Here is a 25,744-nt window from a genome sequence, read left to right on the forward strand (position 1 = left end):
CTGTCTCTCTCTCTTTCTCTCTCCCTCTCTTTCCCTTTCTCTATCTCTCTTCCTTTCTCTCTCTCTTTATATCCTTCTCCCTCTTCCTTTCCCTCTCCCTCCATCTCCCCTCTCCTTCTCCCTCTCCCTCTTTCCTTCCCTTTCTTTCTTTCCCTTCTCCCTTTATATTTCCCCTCCCTCCCATTCTCTCTCTGTCTGTCTCTTCTCTCTCTGTCTCTCTCCTTCCCTCCCTTCTCTTCTCCTCTTCTCTTTCTCCCTGGAATTCCCTTCTTCTCCCTCCCTCTATTACTTTGTTACTCACACTCCTTTTCTCTCCCTCTCCCTCCCTCTGTCTCTGTAAATTATTTTGTGTGTTTTTGTTTATGTTGGTCTTTCTCTGCCTCTGTCATTTTCTTTGCCTGTCTGTCTGTCTGTCTATTTGCCACTCTGTCTCACTCTATCTGTCTTTCTCTCTCATGTGTTTCCCTGGAGCTAAAATAATGTAATCAATCAAAGTGTCTCTAGTAGACTTGTGCCCCAAACAAAGAATATGGCGGCTTTTGTCCACATCCTTATGGCTCCTCAAAGTTTCTCTTGTACCTGTAAAGGCTAATGTTGGCCACTGGAGCCCAACTCTGCCTCCAGTTGGGTGGGAGGAGGGGAAGAAGGAAAGGCCAGGTAGGTGGTCTAGAATGCCCGGAGCTACTCACCTGCACCATAGAACTCTGAGTTCAGATCTCCTACTAGGAGCTGATCATTCCTCAAGTATAAAGGCTTCTGGTCAGTATCCTTAATTCTGAAAGATGTTCAGGTTAACATTAGACCCAAATATCAACCCCCCTATAGCCACATCCACACAGTCACAAAATATTCCACCAAAGCCTGTCAAGGCTCCCCTTTTTGACCATGTTGTTGGTATTGTTCAGTCACACCTGACTCTTCATGACCCCATTTGGGATTTTCTTGGCAAAGATCCAGGAAAGGTTTGTCATTTCCTTCTCCAGTTCATCTTACAGATGAGGAAACTGAGGCAAGCAGGGTGAAGTGATTTGCCCAGGGTCACACAGCTAGGATGTGTCTGAGGCCACTGTGCCACCAAGCTGCCCTTTCCCCTCCCTGCCCCATACACGGAAGAAGATATCCTGATTCTTTAAAAACATGCGACTGGGAAGTTCATGTCCTGACTTAGCCATTGACTCAACATGTGACCAAGGATAAACTCGTTGCCCTTTGGATGCCTCAGCTTTTTCAACTGTATGATGGTGAATTGGGGTCTAGAGCTGAAAGGGACCTCAGGGGCTATCTAGTCCAACCCATTCATTTTACAGAAGAATCCAGACCAAACAGGTTACTTCCCCAAGTCTCCCAGGCAGTAAGTGTTGAAGGAATGATTTGAACCCAGGTCCCCTGTCTCCAAGTCTTCAACTCCAATACACAACTGCTCTGCTCACCTTCAACTGGTTTAAACTTTTATCCCCAAAGCTCAGTCTTGGGAGAAAGGGGAGCAGACACTTCCTCTTTCCCTATCAATGGAAGGAGACAGGATAGAAAGAGAACACCTCTCAGAAGCAGCTTGTCAGAAGAGCATAGATTCAGAGCCGTGGGCTACCTGGAACTGAACCCCACCTTCTCATCTGGAAGATGATGAAATCTAGACCCAAGAGGCTGAGCAAATGGCCCAGGGTCACTCAAGCTATTAAAACTGAGGGGAAGGATTTGAACTTAGGACCTCTGACTCCAGAGGTCATATGCTATGCCATTAAATAGAAGAGTAAGAAACCCTAGGTTTAAATTCTGGCTCAGTTAGGTGGCACAATGGATAGAGTGCTGGGCCATGAAGACTCAGCTTCATGAGTTCAAATCTGGCCTCAGACACCTACTAGCTCTATGACCCTGGGCAAGTCATTTCACTCTGTTCACCTCAGTTTCCTCATCTGTCAAATGAGCTAGAGAAGGACATGGAAAACCCCTCCAATATCTTAGCTGTGTGATCCTGGGAAAGTCATTTCACTCTGTTTGCCTCAGTTTTCTCATCTGTAAAATGATCTGGAGAAGGAAATGGCAAAGTATCTAATATCTTTGCTAAGAACATTCCAAATGGGGTCACAAAGAGTCAGACACAACTGAACAATAATAAGTTTCATTACTGAAAAATGACTGAATGCCTTGACTTCTCCACAAAATGGAGGTGATGGTTGTGTTGGCTTGGATGAGAACAGAAACACACAATTTGAGAATTAGAAAGGACCTCAGTTCTGTAACTATCTGATTCAACCCATACTGGAAAAGGAATCTCCTTTTTACTATACCAGCAACTGGTCCACTAGTCTCTGCTCCAGGACCTCCAGTGAGTGGAGACCCATTACTCAGAGACAGAACACTCTACTTTGAATAGCTCTAATTGCCAGGAAGCCTTTGCTACCATCAGAAACAAATGCCTCTTAATTTCAATCCAATACTCCTGATTCTTCTTTCTGGGGCCAAACAGATCAAGTCTAATCACTCTTCCATGGGTGAATCCCTTCAAATACTTGGACACAGATGCTCTGAGACTTCTCTGCTCCAGGTTACACAGCCTGAGCTCCTTCATCTGATTCTTACATGTCAAGAGCTCAAAAGCCATTTATTAATAATAACAGCTAGCATTTACACAGGGCTTTAAGGGCTGCAAAGCACTTTACAAATAATAATCCTCACAGGAACTCTGGGAGGTAGTTGCTATTATTATCATCCTCATTTTACAGATCAGGAAACTGAGACAAATAAAGGTTAAGCGATTTTCGAAGTAGAATAACGGGTCACACGGAGAAGAAGTGCCCAAGTCTAGATTTGACTTCAGGTCTTACTGACTCCAGTTTCATCTTCCTATCCATTAGAGCTCCTAGCTTTCCTTTGACCATATAGGTCGCCCTCCTCAGAGAGATCCTCCCCCCCCCTTTTCCACACTGGGTCTGTAAGACAGCACCCAGAACTGATGATCATTTATCAAGATATGGACTATTGCCTGCTTACCTTCATGTAGACATTTTTTGTAATGTGATTATAGGGACTGAACTTTCTACCATGTCCCTCCCCATCTCAGCAATCTAGGAACACATCTAGAACTACACTGGGGTAGAAATTCACTCTCACAGCAGGGATGATGAGAATTTGGACTGGTTGGACTGTTTCCAGATTTATCTGTCTCAGCTTTTTTTTTTTTTTTTTCTGGCACATTTCTGAATTCTACTAAGAATGGATGAGGTATTTGGTCATGGTAGAAGATCACGGCTGGTTCAGCTTTGCTTTTCAACTTCGCTTGGCCAAGGGCTTTCCTGTGGCTAAAGAAATCTCACTAGAGATGGCCAAGGTTCCTTCATAATCATTTAAGGCCCACATTGTGCTCAGGCTCAGAAGATAAATATGGGGTATTAGAAGAGAGGAGAAAAAGACAAAGCTTGTGAGAAACATTAAAGTAATGCCAATGGCTACTTTTAGCCACTGGAGGAGTCCCATTTTGCATGAATCATGCCTCAGAAGGATCTCAGATCTCAGAAGAATTCCTTATTCCTTCTGAAGGTGCTAAAGCAAGATTCCAGCCATTTCCCCATGAGGTTCCTCTAACCAGGTATCGGTCCTGGCTGATACCTATGGGTGCTAAAGTCAGTTTCATTTACCCCTTTTGAGTCAAAATCCTATTGATTTATTTAGCATTATAATTACTTTATGATAGCATTTATTTATTATACTATAGCAATATAATTATTATATTATTATAATTTATTTATTTATTATAGCATTATAATTACTTTATTATATTATTATAATTACAATAAAATTACTATTGAGTAACAGCAGGGCTTGCACAGGGAGACTAGACCAGGAAGTGATACCAGAACACCCATTAGAATTTCCTGCCTTGGTAGAGGCCTTATTAGGTGACTTATTCATTCAGGTCCAGTCGTCATTTAGCTAGTTTGTGTGTGTGACTCTTATGTTCCCCTATGAGCCAACAGAAGCTCCTTGTGGCTGAGATCTGGCTCATGTTTCTTTGGTTTTTGCAGAGCCATGGATTTTGAGAATTAAATGGGATCCTCAGTGGTCAGTTAATTCAACTCATATATGAAGGGAATTCCTATTGGGAGACACTGGACAAGGGATCATTTAGTCTATGCCCAAAGACCTCCCAGGAAGGGAAAACATCTGCCACTCAAAGAGGGCCGCTTCACTTTGGAACAATTCTAATTGGGAAATTTTTCCTGACAGTGAAGTCTAGATTTTCCTCTTCGAAGCTTTGACTTGCTGTTCCTAGTTTCTCCCTTTTGTGCCTAGATGCAACGAGTCTCATCCCTTCTGTACGTGACAGCCTTCAGATACACGACGACAGAAAACTTACACAAAGTACCGGGCCATGGGGAGGGAACACATCTCTGCGATCTAAGGAGGGACACACCTGAGCCCTGCTGAGAAAAGAAAGGAAGAGAAAGCTCTGGTTAGGAAAGGAAGGCATTGGAAAGCCTGGGGACCTGACAATCTTCACATCTAGGATTTCTAGGTCCCCATATACACGGAGATCAGCTGGCAGTGGTGAGGGATTAATGAACACGTCCTTCATGTCAGTGGTTTCTGGAAAAGTGGAGAATGAACTCCCCTTAAGCTAAAAATACAAACTCTAACCTGTAAAGCACTTCACAATCTGGCTCCAGTTGATCTCCCCAATTTAAATACATGTTACTCCTGCTTAGGCACTCTAGATTCCAGTCAAACTGACCTTCCCACAATGCCTTAACACATGAAATTCCATCTCTTCCTTTCACACCTTTGTGTGCCTCTTCCTCATCCCCACCTTTTGGAATCTGTAGCTCACTTAGATGCTCAGCTCACATATTGCCTCCTACAAGAGCCCCTTCCTAATCTCTCCAGTTGTTAGAACTCCTCTGTCTTTATTTGTACATATTTTGGGACTTGTTGCCCCAAATAAAGAGTAAGCTTCTTCAGGGTAGGCTCTCTGTCACTCTCTGTCTTTCTCTCTGCCTTTGTCTCTCTCTCTCTCTCTCCCCTGCCTCTCTCTGTCTCTCTCTTTCCCTACTTCTCTCTCTGTCCTCTTACCTTCTATCCCTTTTTCTTCCTCTCTCCCCTCCTCTCCTCCCTCCATCCCTCCCATCACTGTGTCTCTTTGTCATTGTCTCTCTGTGTCTCTCTCCCTGTCATTTTCTATTTGTCTTTGACTTTGTCTAAGTCTGTCTTTGTCTCCCTATTTTTCCTCTTTCCCTCCCTTACTATCTCCCTCTATCTATTCCTCCCTCTTCCCATCTCTGTCCTAGACCAAGAAGTGATACCAGAACACCCATTAGAATTTCCTGCCTTGGTAGAGGCCTTATTAGGTGACTTATTCATTCAGGTCCAGTCATCATTTAGCTAGTTTGTGTGTCTGACTTTTATGTTCCCCTATGAGCCAACAGAAGCTCCTTGTGGCTGAGATCTGGCTCATATTTCTTTGTTTTTGCAGAGTCGTGGGATTTGAGAGTTAAATGGGATCTGTCTCTGTCTCTTTCTGACTCTCTTTGCCCCTGTCTCCATCTCTGTCTCTCTGACTCTTTCTCCCTCTATACCTCTGACCCTCTGAAGACCTTGTTTTGAGGACCAACTTAAAACAGACAGCTATTACCTAACCCCAAGCAAGGCTGGAGACCTCTCTGAGCCTCAATTTCCTTATTTGTAAACTGGGAATATAATACCTGTATTCCTGCCCCGCAGTTAGAAAGAAAGCCCTTTGTGAACCATAAGACATTATTAGAAAAATGTGAACTCTTACTTTTAAACTCTGCTCCCCACACATACTAGCTTTGTTAACTTAAACAAATTCCCTTTACTCCTCCAAGACTCAGTTTCCTCATCCAGAAAATGAGGAAGTTGGACATGATGCTCTCTCATCCACATCCTGGATTAACTCTAAAATTCCTGATTCCTGGAGAATAGAGCTCAGGAAGGGATTTGAAGCATGGGTAGCAGTGGTAGGCACAGTTGTGAATCTTGACCTCCTTCTCCCTATCTGGACACTTTCCCCTAGATCCAGGTCCTGGCTGTATGTAAGCATCCAAGAGAAGATGGCTATGCTCTTAGTCCCTGGTTGTGTGGAGAGGGAAAGATACAGGAGGGGAGAAATGAGAAACCTGCTTTTTGTCAACTGAAATACCAGGATATGACTGAAAATTGGTAACTTACAAGAAATGAGCTTAGAACATCATGACTGGAGGTGACAACTATTCTGTCAAAGTTTTTAAAGAGGAGAAATCTGACTGGTTTCCATTCTGTCTCAGAAAGAGAACTAGAGAACTATGAGTGGGATTGAGATGCAGAAATCTATATTGTAATTGGCCCTGATTGGTGTGTATTTAAAATTATGGAAATCAGTGTGTTTTGGAGCACTAGAGTGGGAGTCAAGAGAGCTGAGCCTTAGACTCCCTGACTGCTCTAATTTACTGATTAAACTTGGGTCAGTAACATCAACTCCCTAAGTCTCGGTTCCCTCCTTTTAAAAAGAAATCCACGTGACTTCTAAGAAGATCCCTTTAGCTCTAAAATCTGAGGAATCCAAAGAGGACCACATGTTGTCATGGATAAAGGAATATCTGTGGAGTTAGAGTTACTAGGTTTAAATCTGCTTCTGATGCTTATTATCTGTATGATCTTGGGGTAAATCATTTCGATTCTCCTAGCTTCAGTTTCCTTATTTGTAAATGAGTGGTTTGGGCTAGATGACCTCTGAGTTAGAGTTCTAGGAGTTAGAGTTAGGGTTCCTAGGTTTAAATCTGCTTCTAATGCTTATTACCTGTATGATCTTGGGGTAAATAATTTCAATTCTCCTCGGTTCAGTTTCCTTATTTGTAAATGAGAGGTTTGGGCTGGATGACCTCTGAGATTCCTTCCAGCCTTAGAGCTACCATGTTTGTTGTAAGGTTGTCTAACAGTCCTCCATCAACTTCCAGAGTTCCTTTTCACAAAAGCATCCTTTTGTTTACCCCCAAATATGATTCTCCTTCTATTCTGCTTCCATCACCCCCAGTCCATATAACTTACAGCTCTGCCCTACCCTTAGAATTTTCTCAAAAGTGATCACATTTCAGATGGACCTATACAGGACACAGGAGAGAGGGAATCTAGGTGAATCCCTTGGGTATTCACAGAAATTGATGAGTCAGTGTTGGTGTCAGGGGCAGGAGACATAGATAGGCATAGTGGGTATGGCTACAAAGAGGAGCGGCAATCAATCCATAAAGGAAGATAGCCCAAAGCTGCAAAATCGACCTCCAAAGCAGAAGTAGGAGAAAAGAAGCCTGGCTTAATAAGTATCTGATTCTCCACAAGAAAGGAGAGAAAGAAAACAAAAAGAAAGAAGGGTGCAGAATGTATATGTGCATGTATTTGAGTCTGTATAGTAACATGTCACCAAGGAGTGTATTAGGAGAGGCAGCAATTCACACCCAGGACTGACTTTCCTATTATAAGTCATGGGAGACCTTAGTCAGATAAGACAGATTTCTCTAGAATTAAAGCAAGGTTTCAGCCTAAATCCATTCTTATTAGCTGTGGGACTTTGGTCAAATCAAGAATTCATTTCCTTGTTTTCATTATATAATGGGTATAGTCATAGCTCACTGGCTACTCTCTACTTGTCTCACAAGAATGTCCTGAGAATCAAATGATATGACGTCTCTGAAAGTGCTTTGTGAGCTATAAAAATGCCATATCAATGTGTGGTTAATATTTGGTCAACACCTTGGTCCCCCCATTTACCATGATGTATCATTTCAATTGAAACTGTTCTTCACTCATGACTCCATCTTCCTACCAGAATTCTGCATTCCAATCTCCTGGCAATATCTACAACTCAACACGTTCAGAAATCAAACCCATTATTTCTCCCCTGTTCCATTGTATCTGACTCTTGGTGATACGATTTGGGGTTTTCTTGGAAGATACCCTGGAGTGGTTTGCCATTTCCTTCTACAGTTCATTTTACAGAAGAAGAAACTAAGGCAAACAAGATTAAGTGACTTGCCCTGGGTTCACACATCCAGTAAGTATCTAAAGCCAGATATGAACTCAGGAAGATGAATCTTCCTGACTCCAGGCTAGGTGCTATATCCACTGTGCCATCTAGCAGCCTTTAAAACTAACTCCCTGGGGCAATTAGGTGGTTCAGTGAATAGAGAGCCAGACCTAGAAATGGAATGTCTTGGGTTCAAACCTGGCCTCAGGCACTTCCTAATGGTCTGACCCAGGGAGAGTCATTAAACCCCAATTATCTAGCCCTTAAAACTCTTCTGTCTTAGAACTGATACTTAGTATCGATTCTAAGATGGAAGGTAAAGTTTATAAAAAAAAAACTAAATCCCTGTCCCAATTTCTCTATTTCCTAGGGAAAGGGAGGGAATGAACATTTATTAATCACCAACTAAATACCAAGAATTTTGCTAAACAGCTTTAAAGTGTTATCTCATCTGAGCATCAGAACACATTTGGGAGGAAGGAGTTGATATGATCCCTATTTTACAGCTGAGGAAGCTGAGGCAGACAGAAGCTGAATGAATTACCTAGGGTCACACAGCTAATAAGTGTCTGAGGCTGGATTTGAACTTGATTCTTCCTGACTCCAGGCCCAGCACTCTATCCATTGTGCCACCTAGCTCTCGAGATCATAAATCAAGAGCTGGAAAAGAACTCAAGAGTCTAATCTGTTTCATTTTACAGATATACAGGTGGAAAATTTGCTACACCTGAGCTACATTTTCCCAGCATCCTTTTTTGACGTCCTCATTTGACATACAGAGGCTGGGGAGATAAATTTGGCTGAGGCCCACGCTATAGGGCTCTTTTTTTAGGAGCTTGAGCTTTGCTTTGGTTAAAGTGTGGCAGTTGTGGGTCCCTGGCTCTGTGCTCTGCTCACTTAACTGAAGGAAACCCTTTCCCTCTCATTTTTGTTATTAAATACTTTAATTTAAATTGAGCTGTAGTATTTAATTCATTTTTATTCCTACACAGATGTGGAAACCAAAGCCCAGGAAGATTAAATGAATTGCCCAGTTGTAATTGCTGTAATTGTTGTAATTGTCCGTTGTAATTGTCACTAGTTGTAATTGTCAAAAGCAGAATTTGAACCCAGGTTTTAAAATCTCTGATCCAGTGCTCATTCCACTGAACCATGGCATTGCTTCTGTCATTGGTCACACTGTTGTCCCTCAGTCAACTGAGCTCATCAGCATAGACTCTCTCCTTGTCTTATGTGAGGTCCCAGCTTTCATCAGAGCCCTGTCAATTCTTCTTTCATAGTTTCTCTCTGATACATCCTTTTATCTCGATTTCCACTGTGGTTACAGCCATAAACAATGCCCTTCACCCCTAATGGCATTTGTCTTCCTGTCCTGCACATACTTCACAGATCTACAATTTCATCATTGTGGATGCTTCCTGGCCCTTCTGTCATTTAGTAGAAGATCTTTGAGTCCTTCTGTCTCTAGTCAATAAAAGCCTCACCCTGCATCCAGTCTGGAGATGAGTCACCTCAAATTATACTGGGATGACTCGGACAATATATACATGATCCATTCCCTGGTCATTACTCAAAACCAGTGATGGGCAAACTAAGGCCCGTCAGCCAGATGCAGCCCCATGAAATGTTCTATCTGCCTGCATGACATTATTCCTAATCTGACGAATACAATGAGTAGGATACAATACAATGAAACTTCAAAAGAGTTGCCTTAGAAACAGACTGACAGATGAGAGCATTTCCTTTCCTTTGGCCCCCTCTTTAAAAAGTTTGCCCAACACTGCAAAACCTTTCTACCTTGGTAGTATCTTCCAGAAGTTGTGCTCTGCTGGCATCCCATGAGAAAGACTTCAGAAACATTGGCCTTAATTTGAATTGATTTCTGGTCTATCCTCAGCCTCTCCAAGATCTCCTAGGACCTATCTCTAGCTCTACAATGTTTTTAGCAGCAATTTTTGAGAGAGATTTGAGAAAGCTCAAAAGTTACCAGGAAAGAATGAGGAAGAGAGGAGAACAAGCATGGCATTGTGGAAGAGGAAGAAGAAGAAGAAGAAGAAGAAGAAGAAGAAGAAGAAGAAGAAGAAGAAGAAGAAGAAGAAGAAGAAGAAGAAGAAGAAGAAAGAAGAAAAGATAGAGGAGGGAGAGGGATAGACAGATGGACAGAGACAGGCAGAGACAGAGAAATAAAGAAAAGGAGACAGAGACAGAATAACATAGAGAGAGGAGATATAGAGGGGGGAAAGAGAGAGAGGAAGATGGAGAGAGAAGGAGTAAGGAAGAAAGCAAAAAGAGGAGGGAGGGATGGAGGGAGTAAAACAGAGAGACAGAGATAGAGTAGAAGAGTGGGAGGAAAGGAAGAGAAAGGGTATGAAGGAGAAAGTGTGAGTAAAAGAGAGGGATTGAGAAGACAGTGAATAGGATTAGAGAAGAGAAACCGAGGAACAAAAGGAAAGAAGAGACAGAAAAGAAATAGCTTGATAGAAAAATAGAGAAAGGAGAGAAGAGAAATAAGAGGAGGCAGAGACAGGCATAGAAACAGATAGAAAAAATGGTGTTGAGAGGACACACACACACACACACACACACGCACACCCCTTCTTAGCCACCACTGACCTGTAGTCCCGATGTAGAGCTCTTAAACCCTGGTTCTTGGAAACTCAGTCTGGCTGTTTCACTGTCTGCCCAGTGTTTATAGGTCCTGGTCAATGTGGGTCAAACAAATTGTTACCCCTATAATTGACTCAGGAAGAGTAACAAAAAAAGACACAAGGGTTTCACAACTCTTCTAGGTCACTAGGGATAATAACTGGGATGGGGGCATTAATGAATGCTTGCTACAAGGTTGAGATCCCAAGCATTTAGGTCCCTGCTTCTGGCCCTGCCATCATGGTTGTTATTATTGGTGGCATCAGTAGTCAAATAAACAAATATGGGTTATGGCACAGTCAAGTCAGTCTCACTCCTGTGCCCTCTCTTTCCCTGTCTTGAGCTTGGGTATCACCAGCCAGTCATTTTCTTAAAGGGAAATCTCTAAATCTTAATCTCTATTCCTCACCTTCTCTCTGTATCCCCAACAGCCACAGAATACTGAGACAGGAAGTCAAGGAATAGCAGGGAATATTTAGAGAAGAACAGAAAGCAGACCAATCTTCGGTTGGTCTCAAGGTCAGGTTGATGCCAGGACACAAACAAAGAATGAGTTACAATGTCATTTCACTTAGTATTTTTCCAGGGTGCCAGGCAGCAGAATTTGCACATTCTCCACAAGTTGTAGAAAGTATTGCATGGTCTCAGTGGGAAGATAACAAATGAAAATGGATGGATGGATGGATGGATGGATGGATGGATGGATGGATGGATGAATGGATGGATGGATGGATGAAAAAGCATTAATTAAGTGCCTACTGTGTGTCAGGAACTGTGCTAAGCACCAAGGTACCAAGGATGCAAAGTCCCTGCCCTCAAGGAGCTCTCATTCAAATGGTAACAACAGCATGCCAACAACTATCTACAAGCAAGATATAGCCAAAATAAAATGGATATGATCTCAGATGGAAGACACTAGAATCAAAGGGAACTTGGGAAAGGCTTCTTGTTTCTTGGGTTTTAGCTAACACTTAAAAGAAGCTGAGGAAGCCTAGAGGCATAGAAAAGGATGGAGAGAATTCCAGGCAGGGGAGACAGTCAGTGAATCTGTCCAAAGTTTGGAGGTGGAGTATCTTGTGTGGGGAAAGCAAGGATGTCAACATCACTAGATCCTAGAATATGTAAGGAAAGGTAGAAAGGTCCAGGTTATGGTAAACTATTAATAATGCTATAAATTGCTTTAAAGTTTACAAAGCACTTTTCTTGCACACACCAAAAAACAAAAACAATTTAAAAAAAATAACTCTGAAGGGACTACTTATATCTCTTAGCTCCATTGTTGTGAGATTTGCAAGGTCCATGAGAATAGGGACCAGGTTCTTTCTAAACTCAGCATCTTTCCCACTGTCCAACACATGCTCTATACATAGTAGGTACTTATTAAATGGAGAAAAATGACCCCACTTTTCTGCAGATGAAGAAACAGAGGCTTGGAGAGACTAGGTGACTTGTCTGAGATCACAGAGTTAGTAAGGATCAAAGCAAGAACCCAGATCTCCTGAATTCAATTCCAAAGGTCTTCCTCCTACACCACATTGTCAGGCTATTTTCTGAGAATCACAGTATATTTCATTTTATTCAGAATATGAATCTACACCTCCCATGAGTAATCTTGACCTTCCTTTGCCAGAGATAGAAATGAGAAGCAAACTTACGAAACACACTCATGAACACACCTATGTGGTCTTTTCCTTATTATTCTGCTATTTCCTTAGGCTCGATAAATATTCTCCCAAGATGAAGACTAATTACACTCTCTTTTTATCTTATTTTATTATCTTTTATTTTTATATTGCCCTTGCTTAAAGAGCTATCTGTCACTCCTCCCTGCCTCTCAAGCCATCTTCCACCCCTCCCAAACAAATAAATCATTCCTTGTAAAATAAAAAAAAAATTTTAAAAAGAGAAGAGGGAGCAGAATCATGCCTGTTCTCTTACCAGCTGATCCAGATCTTGGCGCCGACCAGCACGATGTCATTCACTATTCTGCTTCACCCTGGCCCCAGCAACTAGAGTCCTGGACAGATAGACTCTGTATTTTCATCTGACATCTTTCAAATGGCATACATGTTACAACCAGAAGTGGAGATGCTGACGGATGATGGGTGGTACTGCTCTTGATGCTATCATGGGCAGAAACAGCAAAACCAGAAAGGCAGCTCTCTTATAATATCAATCATGAATGAATTGTCTATGGAAGTGATTTATAATAGGCCCTATACTAAAATTAGAATGGTGTAAAGAAAGTTCTCATGGCCCTTGCATAAGGAGGATCATGTAAAATTTCAAAATATACTTATTCTGCTGGAAATAATCTTTCCTTCATCGCATCTCACTTTGTGATCCTTTTTGAAATATAACACGTATTCACAGGGATTAGCTTTATCTTTGCAGGTCTTAGCTCCCCTTGTAAGGCTGTACACTCCTTGAGGGCAGGGACTGTTTATTAAAATGAAAACAAATGGTTTCTAATTTAACGACTGGGTCGGGACTCCAGAAGATCAAAGGGTTAGAATGTTGGCTCAAATTAAAGAAGGTGAAATTTAATAGGGATTTAGGTAAAGTCTCACAAGATGAGCAGGGGGTAAAAGGTTCAGAGACAGATTTCTCTTTGAGGTAAGGAGTAATTTCCTGACAATCAGATCCATATAAAAGAGAAATGGAGAATGGAGAAGCAATGGGCTCTGCCTCACTGAAAGACTTCAAGCAAAGGCTGAAGGAGCCCTTGTTAATGATGGTGTAGGCAGCCAAGCGAAACTTGGCTCGGGACAGGTTGGACTGGGCTGGAGGCATCAAACTCCCTGCTGCAGGCCACATGGTGCCAAGCAAAACTCTTGAGTGTGTCCTTAAAGATTCCTGAACCAGATTAAAATTATTCATTCCAAGGCAGGACAGAGGTAAAGACTGTAAAAAAAAACTGTAAAAAAGCAGTAAAGAGAGTGACAAAGCGACTTGGCCAGGGTCACACAGCTAGGAAGTATCTGGGGCCAAATTTGAAACTAGGAACTCCCTTCTCTAGACCTGACTCACTATCCACTGAGCCACCTACCTGCCCCTAAACCACTTTTCTTAGTGATTTTGAAGGAAGGATTCTCTTTCTTGTGCATGTTAGATTCAATGATATCTTTGGTCCCTCACAAATTTGAGCTGCTGTGGCTTTATGTCTTATTTGTCCCTGGGCCTAGCCCTGTGTATGAAACATAGCTGGTGCTCAGTAAATTTTTGTTGTACAAGACCTACCTAGATGTACCTACTTGTTTTCACATTTCCCCCAGTTTCCACTCAGACCAGCATATATCGGGGTTGAGAACAGATAACAGGGATAATAATACTAGGTAACATTTATATAATACTCCTAGTATATGCCAGGCAGTGTCCTAAATGCTTTATTCAAGTATTATCTCATTTGATCCTCAAAGCAACTCTGGGATGTAGAGAAAATATTCCCATTTTACAGTTGTGGAACCTGAGGCAGACAGAGGTTAAATGACTTGCAGAGCAAGGTCACAGAGCAAGTAAGTGTCTGAATCTAGATTTGAACTCAGGTCTTCCTGATTCCAAACCCAGCATTCTATCCTCTTATCATTTTATTCCCTCCACCTACTCTGGTGCCAGGCAACAAAGCAGGTACCTAATAAATTCTTGATCATTGATTGACTGATTGAACTGCGAAATGATGAGACTGTCATGAAATTGTCACCTCAAGCAGAAGTTTAGAGTTAAAGTTTAGAGAAACTAGACTATTTGGGGACACCATGAAAGGGGTGAGGTTAAGAGCATGCCCGGACACATTGGAGAGGTACTCATGAAGAGTTCCAATCATTGTTCTCTTGGGAAAAATAAAGTTGTAAATGGAATCAAAGGCTTAGGCATCCTTAGGAGTGGCATCAATCTAGCCATTTGGGAGCCTCAGTACCATATTTTTTAATATTTCAATTACTCAAAAGACATAACGTAGTGAGTAGAGAACCAGAAAGATCTGAGTTCAAGTCATTCTTCCTCAGCAATGTTTGTGATTAACTGCAAAGATGGCATAGTGAAGGCTTTTGTTTGGGGAGACTTTCTTCCATTTGTTGGGTTGGTGTTTTTATTATTATTATTATTATTATTATTATTATTATTATTATTATTATTATTATTATTATTATTATTATTATACAAAAGCATCCCTGAGGTTTTTTCAAGAAAACTGATATCTGGGTTAAGTATTTATCATATATATTGATACTTTATTATACCTAAAAACTTCAAAACTGGAATGGAGTCCTGCTTGGATCACTTTAAGAGCTTTCTAAAAAAGTCTGGTTCAAGTCTTTTCCCCTCAGAAATGCTCCAGCTGTACAACTCTGGACAAGTCATCTAACTTCTCGGCACACTAGTCAACTATGTGACATTATAAGTTGTTGAGAAAGCACCACCCTGAATTAGTAGGAAGAATATCTCTATCAGTGGTAGGGACTGGTGGAAAGGGAAATTCTCTCTGTACCATTGTCATTTCCTGTATGAATGAAATCACAAGTCTAGTCCGGATCCCTTCAACTGTGTAGAGTAAATGTATGTTAAATAATCATGCGAAAGGGTTCTGTTTTAGTCATTAACAGTTGGGAATTAAAAATCTTAATGGGACGGGGCAAAATACAAGCCAATTTGAGACAAGTTGATTAAAGATTGTCAATGCATTTATTAAATGTTGTAAGTAAAGAATCTTATGAATCAGGGAAGGGATCGTGTTCATGGAGAGATGGGGATGTATTCAAGAATGATTGTAGAAGAAAGAAATAGTAATATTTAGGTAAACGATTGGAGATGTGGGGTAAGCAAGAAAGAGTTCGTTGAGGCAGCTAACCCAAACCTGTCATCCCTGACACTGTCCCGTGCCAAGGGCCAACGTTTTAGGAACAACTTAACTTTGGAGTCAGAGGACCTGATTCAAATCCGATCTCTGATGTTTCGAGTGTGTGTGAGATCTTAAATGAGTGTTTTAACCTCTCCGGTGTTCAAAGTCCTCGTCTATAAAATGAGGGGATAGAATTAGATGGCCTCTGAGTCCTCTTCTAGCTCTATAAGCCTGATGCTAATGATCCTTTCTTCCACATAAATTTCATGTTCTATATCCTATTCCCTCAAGAAATATCCTTTGGTGTGTGACAGATAGCTAATTAGATGGACAAATTCTTAAGAATGGGCAGCTGGGTGGTGTAGTGGATAGAGCGTCAGGCATGGAGTCAGGAACTCTTGCTGAGTTCGAAGCTCACTTTAGACAATTACTGGCTATGTGACTTAACTCCAAGTCACTTGACCCTGTTTCCCTCAGTTTCCTCATTTGTAAAATGAACTTGAGAAGGAAATGGCCAACCCCTCCAGTATCTTTGCCAGGAAAACTCCAAATAAGGTCCAAAAGAGTCAGACATGACTGAAAACAACTGAACAATACTTTTGAATATGTTGCTGGGTACCAGTGGTACAATGCCCTAACAGACAGGTTGGCAGAGTGACTAGAGTGTCTATACTTGATGTCAAGAATCCTGGGTTCAAATTCCACTGCAGATGCTTTCTAGTTATGTGACCTTGGACAATTCAATTAACCCGCCTAAGCCTCTGCTGTATTATTTGTAAAATAGGGATCATACTAGCTCTTACCTCACAAGATTATTTTGAGGGTCAAAAGAGGCAATGCAGGTAAAAATTTGAAAACCACACAATGCCAATTAAATGTGACTTGTTGTTGTTACCAGATACCTGTATTTTAGAAAGGACTTCACTGCCTTCCGATAAAGAGATGACTTTAATCATTAAAAATTTCAGACACTAGGGGCAGCTGGGTAGCTCAGTGGATTGAGAGCCAGGCCTAGAGATGGGAGATCCTAGGTTCAAATCCAGCCTCAGACACTTCCCAGCTGTGTGACCCTGGGCAAGTCACTTGACCCCCATTGCCTACCCTTACTACTCTTCCACCTATAAGTCAATACACAGAAGTTAAGGGTTTAAAATTTTTTTTTTAAATTTCAGACACTATAGTAAATCTGTGGGATTTTTTGTGTAAGAAGAACCTTTCAGGCAGCCTTCATATTGTGCTATCTAATAATTCACATCTATATAGTGTTTAAGGTACAAGAAGTCCTTTATTCATAATTTCCCCAAATATACTACAATTCCCATTTCACAGAAGAGGAAACAATGACTCTGAAAAGTTACCTGACCTGTTCATGATCATGCAGTGTCTAGCATGGGATTAAAACCCAAGTTTCCTGAATAATCCAAGGCCAAATCCTTTTACAATGCCAGACGGATGTTTAATAGCACACATGATAACCAAAGGCATATGAGTAACAAACAGAAACTCCATGAGTTTTAGCCTGACACCATAAACTCTCAGAAATACTTGCACAATGTGGATTGTGGTTGGGGCAAATAGGGATTCTGAATTGTGCTCATCTCCTTAACCTCTAAATTTGTTTTTTTTTTCCTCATAAAATTTACTGGCACTGTACTTTAAGCAGTCACCAGGGACAAGAGTCATACCCAATGAGCAGACATCGATGAATTATGATCTTTATTGTTGAAAGAAATTCCCAAATCAATGACCATTTGACTACTTGAATATTTTAACCATTCTTGCAATTTAATTTGTTGACTTCTCCCAGCCCTCTGGATAAGTAGAATTATGAAAAAGTGAAAGGGAATGCTCCATAAAGTATTGAGTTCCCCATTTGTCATATATCTTCAACTAAAAACTGGATCACCACTTGTTTCACATGTACTCCACTCTTTAGTTATGTTTTGGTTCCTTAATGGTATATCCATTCCTCTTCTCTTGTTTCCTCCAAATAATCTTCCAAGCAAAAAAATAGTTCCTATGATCTTATATTCTAGTCAAACAATATCCAGGAGTGTTGAACCTAGCACCATATTTTAAATTTTATTCTGAATTTCAAAACACCAAAATGAAATATTTCCAAATAAAAAGTAGAAAAGAAGAGGATTTTATACAATTTTACACAACTTTATGTGAAATTATAAATCTTTATTCTGTACAATTTTTTAAAGTAAGTGATAAATCAGCCTGTTACTTTCAAAGCTGTTCTGCTTAATTGTGTTTCTTTCTGAAATTTCATCTATTTTCTTCTGTTAATTTTAAAAATTGCTTCAATGACCCTCTTTTTCCCTCTAATTTTTTAAACAGCTCCATCCTTTGACCTGCTCTTCCTTAAACCCAAATAGAAAAAGGAAAACTACAATCCTTGTAATAAGCAAGCAAAGTTAAACACAATGGATTTATGCATTTACCATGTCTAAAAATGTATGTCTCATTCTGCTCTTTGAATTCATCTCACTCTTAGGAAGTGGGTAGTAGGCTTGATCACTGTTCCTCTGGGGTCCTGGTTTGTTGTTGTATTGAACAGAGTTCTTAAGTCTTTCAAAATGTTTTTTCTGAGTAATTTATTCATGTAGTTCTGTTCACTTCCATCTGCATCAGTTCATGCAAGTCTTCCCAGGTTCTTCTAAAACCATCCCCTTCGCATTATTTCTTACAACATAGTATTCCATCACATTCATAAACCATCATTTGTTCATCCATTCCTGAACAGATGGACACCATTTTTGTTTCCAGCTCTTTGCCACTACAAAAAAGAGCTGCCATAGTTCTGTATTTATCTTTCTTTGATAGTTTTGGGGTATAGACTAATACTGTTAGTTAATATTACATATTGTACATATACACATATAACATATAATAATATAAATAACTAATGTTGTTAGTTAATAGTTCAAAAGGTATGTTCAGCTTAGTAACTTATTGGATTTCAATCCAAATCACTACCCAGAATGATTGGATAAATTCACAGCAGCAAAGTGCCTCATTTTAATGAGGGATATTGACAAACTGGATGGAACACACTCAAAAAAAAGTAACTATGACAGTGAGAATATTTGACATCATTCATATGAGGACCTTTTTTTAAAAAAATCCTTACCTTCTGTCATGGAGTCAATACTGTGTATTGGCTCCAAGGCAGAAGAGTGGTAAGGGGGCTAGGCAATGGGGATCAAGTGACTTGCCCAGGGTCACACAGCTGGGAAGTGTCTGAGGTCAGATTTGAGCCTAGGACCTCCTGTCTCTAGGCCTGGCTTTCAATCCATTGAGCTACCCAGCTGCCCCCATATGAGGAAGTTTTGAAGAACATGAGGCTATTTTTCTAAAAAAGAGCTTTAAGGGGATTCAATGACTGTTTTCTAATATATGAAGGACTTTGGATAATGAATGGTCTTACATGGTATGGCTCAAGAGGGCAGACCTAAGACCTGTGTGAAAATTACAAGGAGGCAAATTTCAAATCAGTATAAGGAAGAATTTCCCAACAATAATTATAGCTAACATTTATATAGTCCTTTAAGGTTTGCATGGTGTTTTAAAATTATTACCTTATTTAATCCTCACAACAACCCTGCAAAAAAGATGCTATTATTGTCCTCACTTTATAGCTGGTACAACTGAATCTGACAGAGATTAAGTGACTTGCTCGAGATCACACAACTAATAAGTGTCTAAGGTTAGAGTTGAACTCAGATCTCTTCCTGATTCTGTGCCCTGAACAAGTGAGACTGCTTTATGAAGGCAGTTCCCAGAACTATTAAAATAGAAGCTAGATGACTACTCCCCAAGCATTGTATAGCTGGGACTTATTAACAAATCTGACTTAACAAAGTGACATTCAAGGAATCCTTGGCTCTCTAAACAGTGAATAAGCCCTGGGAAGTGAATGAAAAGCTGTAGGAAATTCATCCTTCAAGGGACTAAGCTGGAAAAATTACTACAGTTTAGGCAAAATTTGGAGAATGGATGCTCATCACGAGTCCAGTCCTTTTGAAGAAGACATTAAGGATCAGAAGGGTAGAGTGGAGACTGTGAAATCTAGGTTTGTCCCTGCCATCATTTGTGTCAGAGACCTAAGAGGTGAACTTAGGCTAAATTTTTTGAGGCATATTTTTCCTATTAATTGGAGTGGTCCAAAAATAGAAAGGGCTGTCTTGAAAAGTATTCCCTCTGCTTGTAGATCTTCAAGGAGAGGTGAGAAGACAGCTTGTCAGGTATATTACATTGGGGATTCCTTTCATGCATCCTCAATAACATCAACAATAACAGTATTTACAAAGCTCTTTGAAGCAAAGTGTTTTACAAGTATTATCTTTTTGATTCCCACAACAACCCTGGAAGGTAGGTGCTTTTATTATCCCCATTTTACAAATGAAGAAACTTAGGCAAACAGAGATTAAATAACTTGTCCAGGGTCACAGTTTATAAGTGTCTCTGGTGGGATTTCAACTTAGGTCTTTTTGATTCCAGGTCCATTGATGGCCTTATGACTCTCAGATTCTAAGATCTGAAGAAGAATGGAACTGAAAGACAGAGGCTAAACAGAGCCATCCCTCCAAAGAGTTGCTAGGGGAAGCTAAAGCTTAGGCACACTGCTCTAAATAGAAGTCAGCGATGACAGAGTGAGAGTCCTCAGGATGGTTGGTGAGGGTGATGGGCTGGTCCTCTTCTAGGATGGTGCAGAGGAACCAGCCTGGGTAGGCGGCTGACTCCAATTTAGAGGTGAGCCCAGCATCCCACCTATAGAAGGTGAAGTTCTTGGATTCCTCCCTGCTTTGATAAAGGTCCATGATGTTCCTATGCTGAAGGAAAAGAGGCAAGACCAGTGAGAAGAAACTAAGGCAGAAAAAATAGATAGACGTTATCTTCTGGGCCTACTGATCACCCTGAGGAGAAAAGGAGAGAATATAGGAAGGATTCCTGGAGGAGGTGAACATCAGAGGCATCCAGAAGTTAGCTTCGAAGGGAACTTTTCCCCCTGCTCCTCCCCACTACAACATAACTGGCATTACTAGTTTAAGGAGGGTTAAATCAAGGATGGACTGCTGTCCTGGGTCCTGACCCAAGTCTATGTTTTGTAAACAGTGTCAAATATCCCTGATGCTCTTCAGGTTAGAACTCACCTTTATCTGAAGAATAGGCTGCTGAGCTATCCCAACCGACAGGCACTGGGTTCCTCCCTCGATGCCCAGGATAATTGGGATCAGTTTGGAATCTAGTGATCTATTGGGAACCACGCTGATCTTTTCACCTAGAGAAAAGGAAGCAAATGAGGAAGGAGAGGACCTCCCTCTATAACCTTCCTAACCTGTAACTAAACCTTGGAGAGCAGGAGCCCTGCTACCTGTCACCGTGAGAGGTGAGGTGAGATTGTCTGGCTGGAATCATTAAATGTTCCCCCACTAACTGACCCGGGGAATTTAGATGAACAAGAAGGAAAAATAGAATTGATGAATTAATTTTAATCAGAGAGTAGAGCAAAGCTCCCTCAAGAAGGAAGAGTATTGTATTAAAGGATTTCCCTTTTTTTAGTATCACCCATTTACTTTGGTTTATTTTGCATGTTATTCACAGAGCACTGAACTAGGAGTCATAAGATCTGATTTCAAATTTCAGCTATGCCACATACAGTCTGTGAAACTTTGGACAAGTCACTTAATTTCTTTGCTAGAAAAGAATCAGGCTGGATTAGACAACTTCTAAGATACCTAAAGTCTAGAATCATAGATCTTGAAGACACCACTGTGAAGTGGGGTCCAGTCCCCTCGACATCAGTGAAAAGAGTTGATGCCAACTGAACGTTCCTTTAGGAGGTAGGTAAAAAGAACAGGCTATGATGTGAATGCCACAAGAAAGTCTTCTTTCCCCTAAATATCCCTTCTTCCCAACCCACACATCAGCTTGCCATGGTGCCTGGACTCTATGAAAAATGCAAATACTCTCAAAGGGCAGCTTCAAAGGGATTATTTATCCAAATATTTTCTTGCCTAATAAATGAAAGAAAATGAAACACGAGGTCATTGTTTCAATAGGGAAGAAGGCAGAGGTGAATTGTTTGTGCTTCCCACAAGGCTCTGAACAGCCAGAAGGACACCAGATATCTGGATGAGCAGATGCCATGAGAAGTCAGATAGACTATGGCAAAAATGGGCTTGCCCAACTCTGGTATATTCTCTCAATCCAAGGGACATCATTGCCTGTACCTAGATCCTCTCAGAGCCCACTAGGAGACCAATTCATGAGAAGGGCAGAAATATTCTCCCATATGATACCAGAGGGCAAATCAGAATCACCTAGAGAAGAAACAAAGCCCTCACTACCAACCATAGAGGGATGGCCACAATAAAATCTAAATATTAAGAAAAGTCCTTCTATATGAGAAAACAGTCACAGTCCTCCCAATGTGGTAGCAGCAATGAACAGCAATATCTGGACACTGGGGGAAATCTAGTCCTTTTGTTAGAAACTGTCTTTTAATTTATATTTTCCTGATAAATGACTTCATTAAGTCTGGAGTCAAGATGTCCTCCAGCTCCAAAGTTCTCATTTAAATGTAACTAATGTCTCCAGGGCCTGGGCCTATGGGCCAGTGCTAATCTGCATGGTTGCCCTTTTTTGTGCTCCCAAGAGAAAATATAGAGAAAACCAGGCAGAAGTGAGACTGGTTTTATAACTAACCATCAATAATTTTTCCTGCTGGTACTTTTCCGGCCAACAGCTGATTATTCTGCACATAAACAACCTTCATTGCTGTGTCTTTCATTCTGAAACACAAAGGTCTGTATAAGTTTGGGAAAGGTAGCAACAGGTCTTTCCACAATACAGTAAAAAAAGCCTTGGATCCTAGGTCAGAAGACTCAAGTCAGAATCCAGGCTCAGTGGTTTGCTCTTTGCAATCTGGAGCAAAGCTCTGAGCTTCAATTTCTTCCTCTATAAAACTGCAGAAGGAGTCAGGGTCATCAAGGAGGTAAACTTATCTTTTAAAAATATTTTGCTATAACTCCATTTCAATAGAATTGCCTTCCTTTGCAATCTTTGTATTCCTTTAAAATCTTTTGTATTTTCCTTTATGTATTTAAAAACATGGTTCTAAAACGGAGGCCAAAGTCTTTATCAGACATTATCCCCTTAAAAGTTAAGGCCCCTTGCACTAAAAAAAACTCTAAGGAATCTTTAAGCCCTGAAGTCTATGATTTTTATTTTTCTCGAGATTAGTCCCTTTGCTCTTCCCCTCCTCTTACTTTTGTCCCTACTAAGTTGCTCTCACTTTTTCCACAACTTCTCTCTTTGTGCCCTCTTCCTTAATGGGGAATCTCTCTTCCCAGCTCTTCTGAAATTATACACAACCAAATGAGCTCCCTGGCTCAAAGTCACTGATCAGATACCAAAGTCCAGTTTCTTCCCCTCTTCTGTTCTATCTCATCTGGTAGAACAAGTTACCTGGGAGAGATAGAATGAAAGGTCCCAGGTGGCAGGTACCTGACCCCCTAGACTCTGCTCTGCATCACTTAGCTGTGTGGTTCTACACAAACCCCATCATCTCTATGGGACTCAGTTTCTCTGACTGTAAAATGATGGCATTGGACTAGATACTCTCTGAAGTCTCTCTCACAGTAAGTTTTCTTCCCTACTCTTCCTTACTGTCTTTCTAAGGATTTCAAAGCACTCTTCCACCAATGGCCTCATGTGAAGCCCATAGCATTTAGCAAATATTTCTTAAGTGCCTGTTATGGGTAATGGACTGTGCAAAGTCTGAGGAGTGAGGGAAGAAGTTCAGATTAAATTAGACAAGAACCTATCTTAAGCAAAAGTATTCCCATACTAGATAGGAGACAATTATCTCCACTCGACAGTTGAGAAGGGGAAGTTGCTTAACTTCTCTGGGCCTGTTTCCTCCTTTTAAAAATTGCTTGAAGATGGATACCATCAAAGTTAAAGTAGTCCCAGTGATCATTTTAAGAATAACTAATAAGCTCACTGTTTTTGTACTGGAGCATTATTTAGATGTTTGCTAGAAAGCATCTGTCATGCTGGAAAAAAAAACCAAGAAGTATTTCTATTTTTGAAGAATACAAAACAAAAGACTAGATGAAACCCAGAAACTTCTCCAGCTTCATTATTCTACAATTCTATGAAACTAGCACACATAAAAGTTAATCTTAGATAAATTAATCATAATTAATAAACTAATTCTTAGTTAATCACACAGCTAAGTTAAGGCAAAGACATTCTGGTCTCCTGACTCTTGCCTCAGTCAAGTGGAACAATGGATAAAAATCTACATCTGGAGTCAGGAAGACCTGGGTTCAAATCTGCCTTTAGATAATTATTAGCTATGTGACCCATGACAAGCCACTTAAAATCTCTATCTCTCTCAGTTTTCCCAACTTTAAAATAAGGTTGATAATATTGCCTACCTTCCAGGATTGTTGTGAGAATCAAATGAAATAATATTTTTAAAGTACAGTGCCTAGTTCTTCCTTCCTTCTTTCCCTCCTTTCTTTGTTCTTTCATTCATTTGTTCCTTCCTTCCTTCCTTCATTTGTTCCTTTGTTCCTCCTTCTGTCACTTCCTTCTTCCTTTCTTCCTTCTCCCTTCCTCTCTTCCTTCCTCCCTTTCTCCCTTCTTTGTTCCTTCCTTCCATCCATCCATCATGATAAAGTAGAAAACTTATAGAATTTAGAGTCTGAGACCCTGGATTCCCATCCCAGTTACTACCTCTGTGACCTTGGGTGAGTTTTTTAGGGACTCCATTTTCTCATGTGTAAAATGGGGGAACTGGACTTGCTGATTTCAAGGATCCTCTTCCAGCTTTAGAGCTCTGAATTCAGGACACTTCCTACTCTTTACTATGTAAATTCACCTCATAGTGAGGAAGGCCTTAGTGTCCTCATATGTAAAATGAGAGCATTGAACTAAGTGCTCTCTAAGATTCCTTCTAACCATAGATCTAAGATCCTATGGTCCTCTAAAGAGGCCACTATCTAAAACAAAACAGTCATGTAGTCAGTTAACAAATATACCGAAATGAGTAGGCATTGGGCTAGGAGGTGGGGATCTAAAGGAAAGCAAAAATACACAGTCCTTGTCCTCAAGGAGTTCACATTCTAAGCTACTTATATTCTACCTATAGAAGTTTAACTCCCCACAAGATGGGAGTAGCTCAAGATAATACATTTTAAGAAGCAGTAGTAACAAGAAGTCAAGAGATTTTGCTCCAGGTTAGTGCCACCTGCTGTTTGGATTATTATTATTATAATAATACATTATTACATCGAGGGGATACATGAAATTCCCAGAAGCCACCTATTTGAGGTCCATTTCTGGGAGGACCACACAGCAGGGATGGAGTGGAGCGAGGGTAGGTGGGGATCTCCTATGTAAACCTAGACTTCTCATGGATCATACAGCATTTTACATAGAACTTGGATTGTTTTGATTCAAAGAAGACTTACCTGAAACATAAGGCCCCACTTAGAACCATCTTGGATCAAGACGATATTCTGTCTTCTAGAAGAAAATAAATCCCTAATTGAGGGTGGGGCGGGGAGCTGGCATCTAAGTTGTCATGCAAAGGGACAGGAATCAAGTCCCCTGAGGCTAGACAGAAGGTTGAGGCCCCACCAGGAACCTGACTCAGAACCTCTTGCCCACCTTGCCCCTTACTCCCTGTGAGAAAGGAAAGGAAAACTTCCTCCCTCCTTCCTTCCTTCTTTCCTTCCTTCCCTCTCTTCATCCTTCTTTGCCTACTTCCCCCTATTCTTCCTTCCTTCTTTCCCATTCTTCATCTCTCCTTCCCTTCCTCCCTCTATCCTTCCCCTCCCTCTTTCCCTTTCTTCATCCCTCCTTCTCTCCCTTCTTATTTCCTTCCCTCCTTTCTTCCTTTCTTTCCTCCCTCCCCAACCCAAAGAATGGTGGAGAGGAGTCCACTTGGGACAGTTTCCAAAGCCACCCAGAAATCAGCAAGGCCTAAGAAAGCAGAGCTACAAAATATATATGCCATGAGAGTACCTCCTCTTCTTTCTGCCCAGAGTCAATATTCTGGCAGCTCCCAGAGGGATCTACTTATCCTGCATGAGAAATAAGGGGAGGAGGAAAATCACTGACCCAACCTTTCTTTTGGAGAGGGAAGTCCCAAGATGAAACATGCCCCTATGGCATCATAAACATTCCAAGTAATTAACTATTTCTCCAGAGTACTAGTGAGTCAG

At 40.9% G+C, this 25,744-nt stretch overlaps 2 protein-coding genes across 2 annotated transcripts in view; both read right to left on the bottom strand.

Moving 5' to 3' along the window:
* Positions 1–4,386, bottom strand: part of IL1F10 (interleukin 1 family member 10) — a 6,942-nt gene extending 2,556 nt beyond the window's left edge. Inside the window, exons 1-2 of the mRNA XM_044660440.1 lie at positions 4,355–4,386; positions 690–775 (exon numbers count right to left, since the gene is read on the bottom strand). Coding sequence (XP_044516375.1) covers positions 690–775; positions 4,355–4,386 — 118 coding nt within the window. The remainder of the gene's footprint in view (positions 1–689; positions 776–4,354) is intronic.
* Positions 4,387–20,116: 15,730 nt separating this feature from the next.
* Positions 20,117–25,017, bottom strand: IL36RN (interleukin 36 receptor antagonist). Its single transcript, XM_044660442.1, has 4 exons — positions 24,989–25,017; positions 22,212–22,297; positions 20,657–20,784; positions 20,117–20,335 (listed from the first exon to the last, which is right to left on the bottom strand). The coding sequence occupies exons 1-4, from the start codon at positions 25,015–25,017 to the stop codon at positions 20,117–20,119; spliced, it is 462 nt and encodes a 153-aa protein (XP_044516377.1).
* Between the last annotated feature and the right edge of the window lie 727 nt (positions 25,018–25,744).

This window comes from Gracilinanus agilis, chromosome 2 (assembly GCF_016433145.1).
Source record: "Gracilinanus agilis isolate LMUSP501 chromosome 2, AgileGrace, whole genome shotgun sequence".
Classification (NCBI taxonomy): Eukaryota; Metazoa; Chordata; class Mammalia; order Didelphimorphia; family Didelphidae; genus Gracilinanus; species Gracilinanus agilis.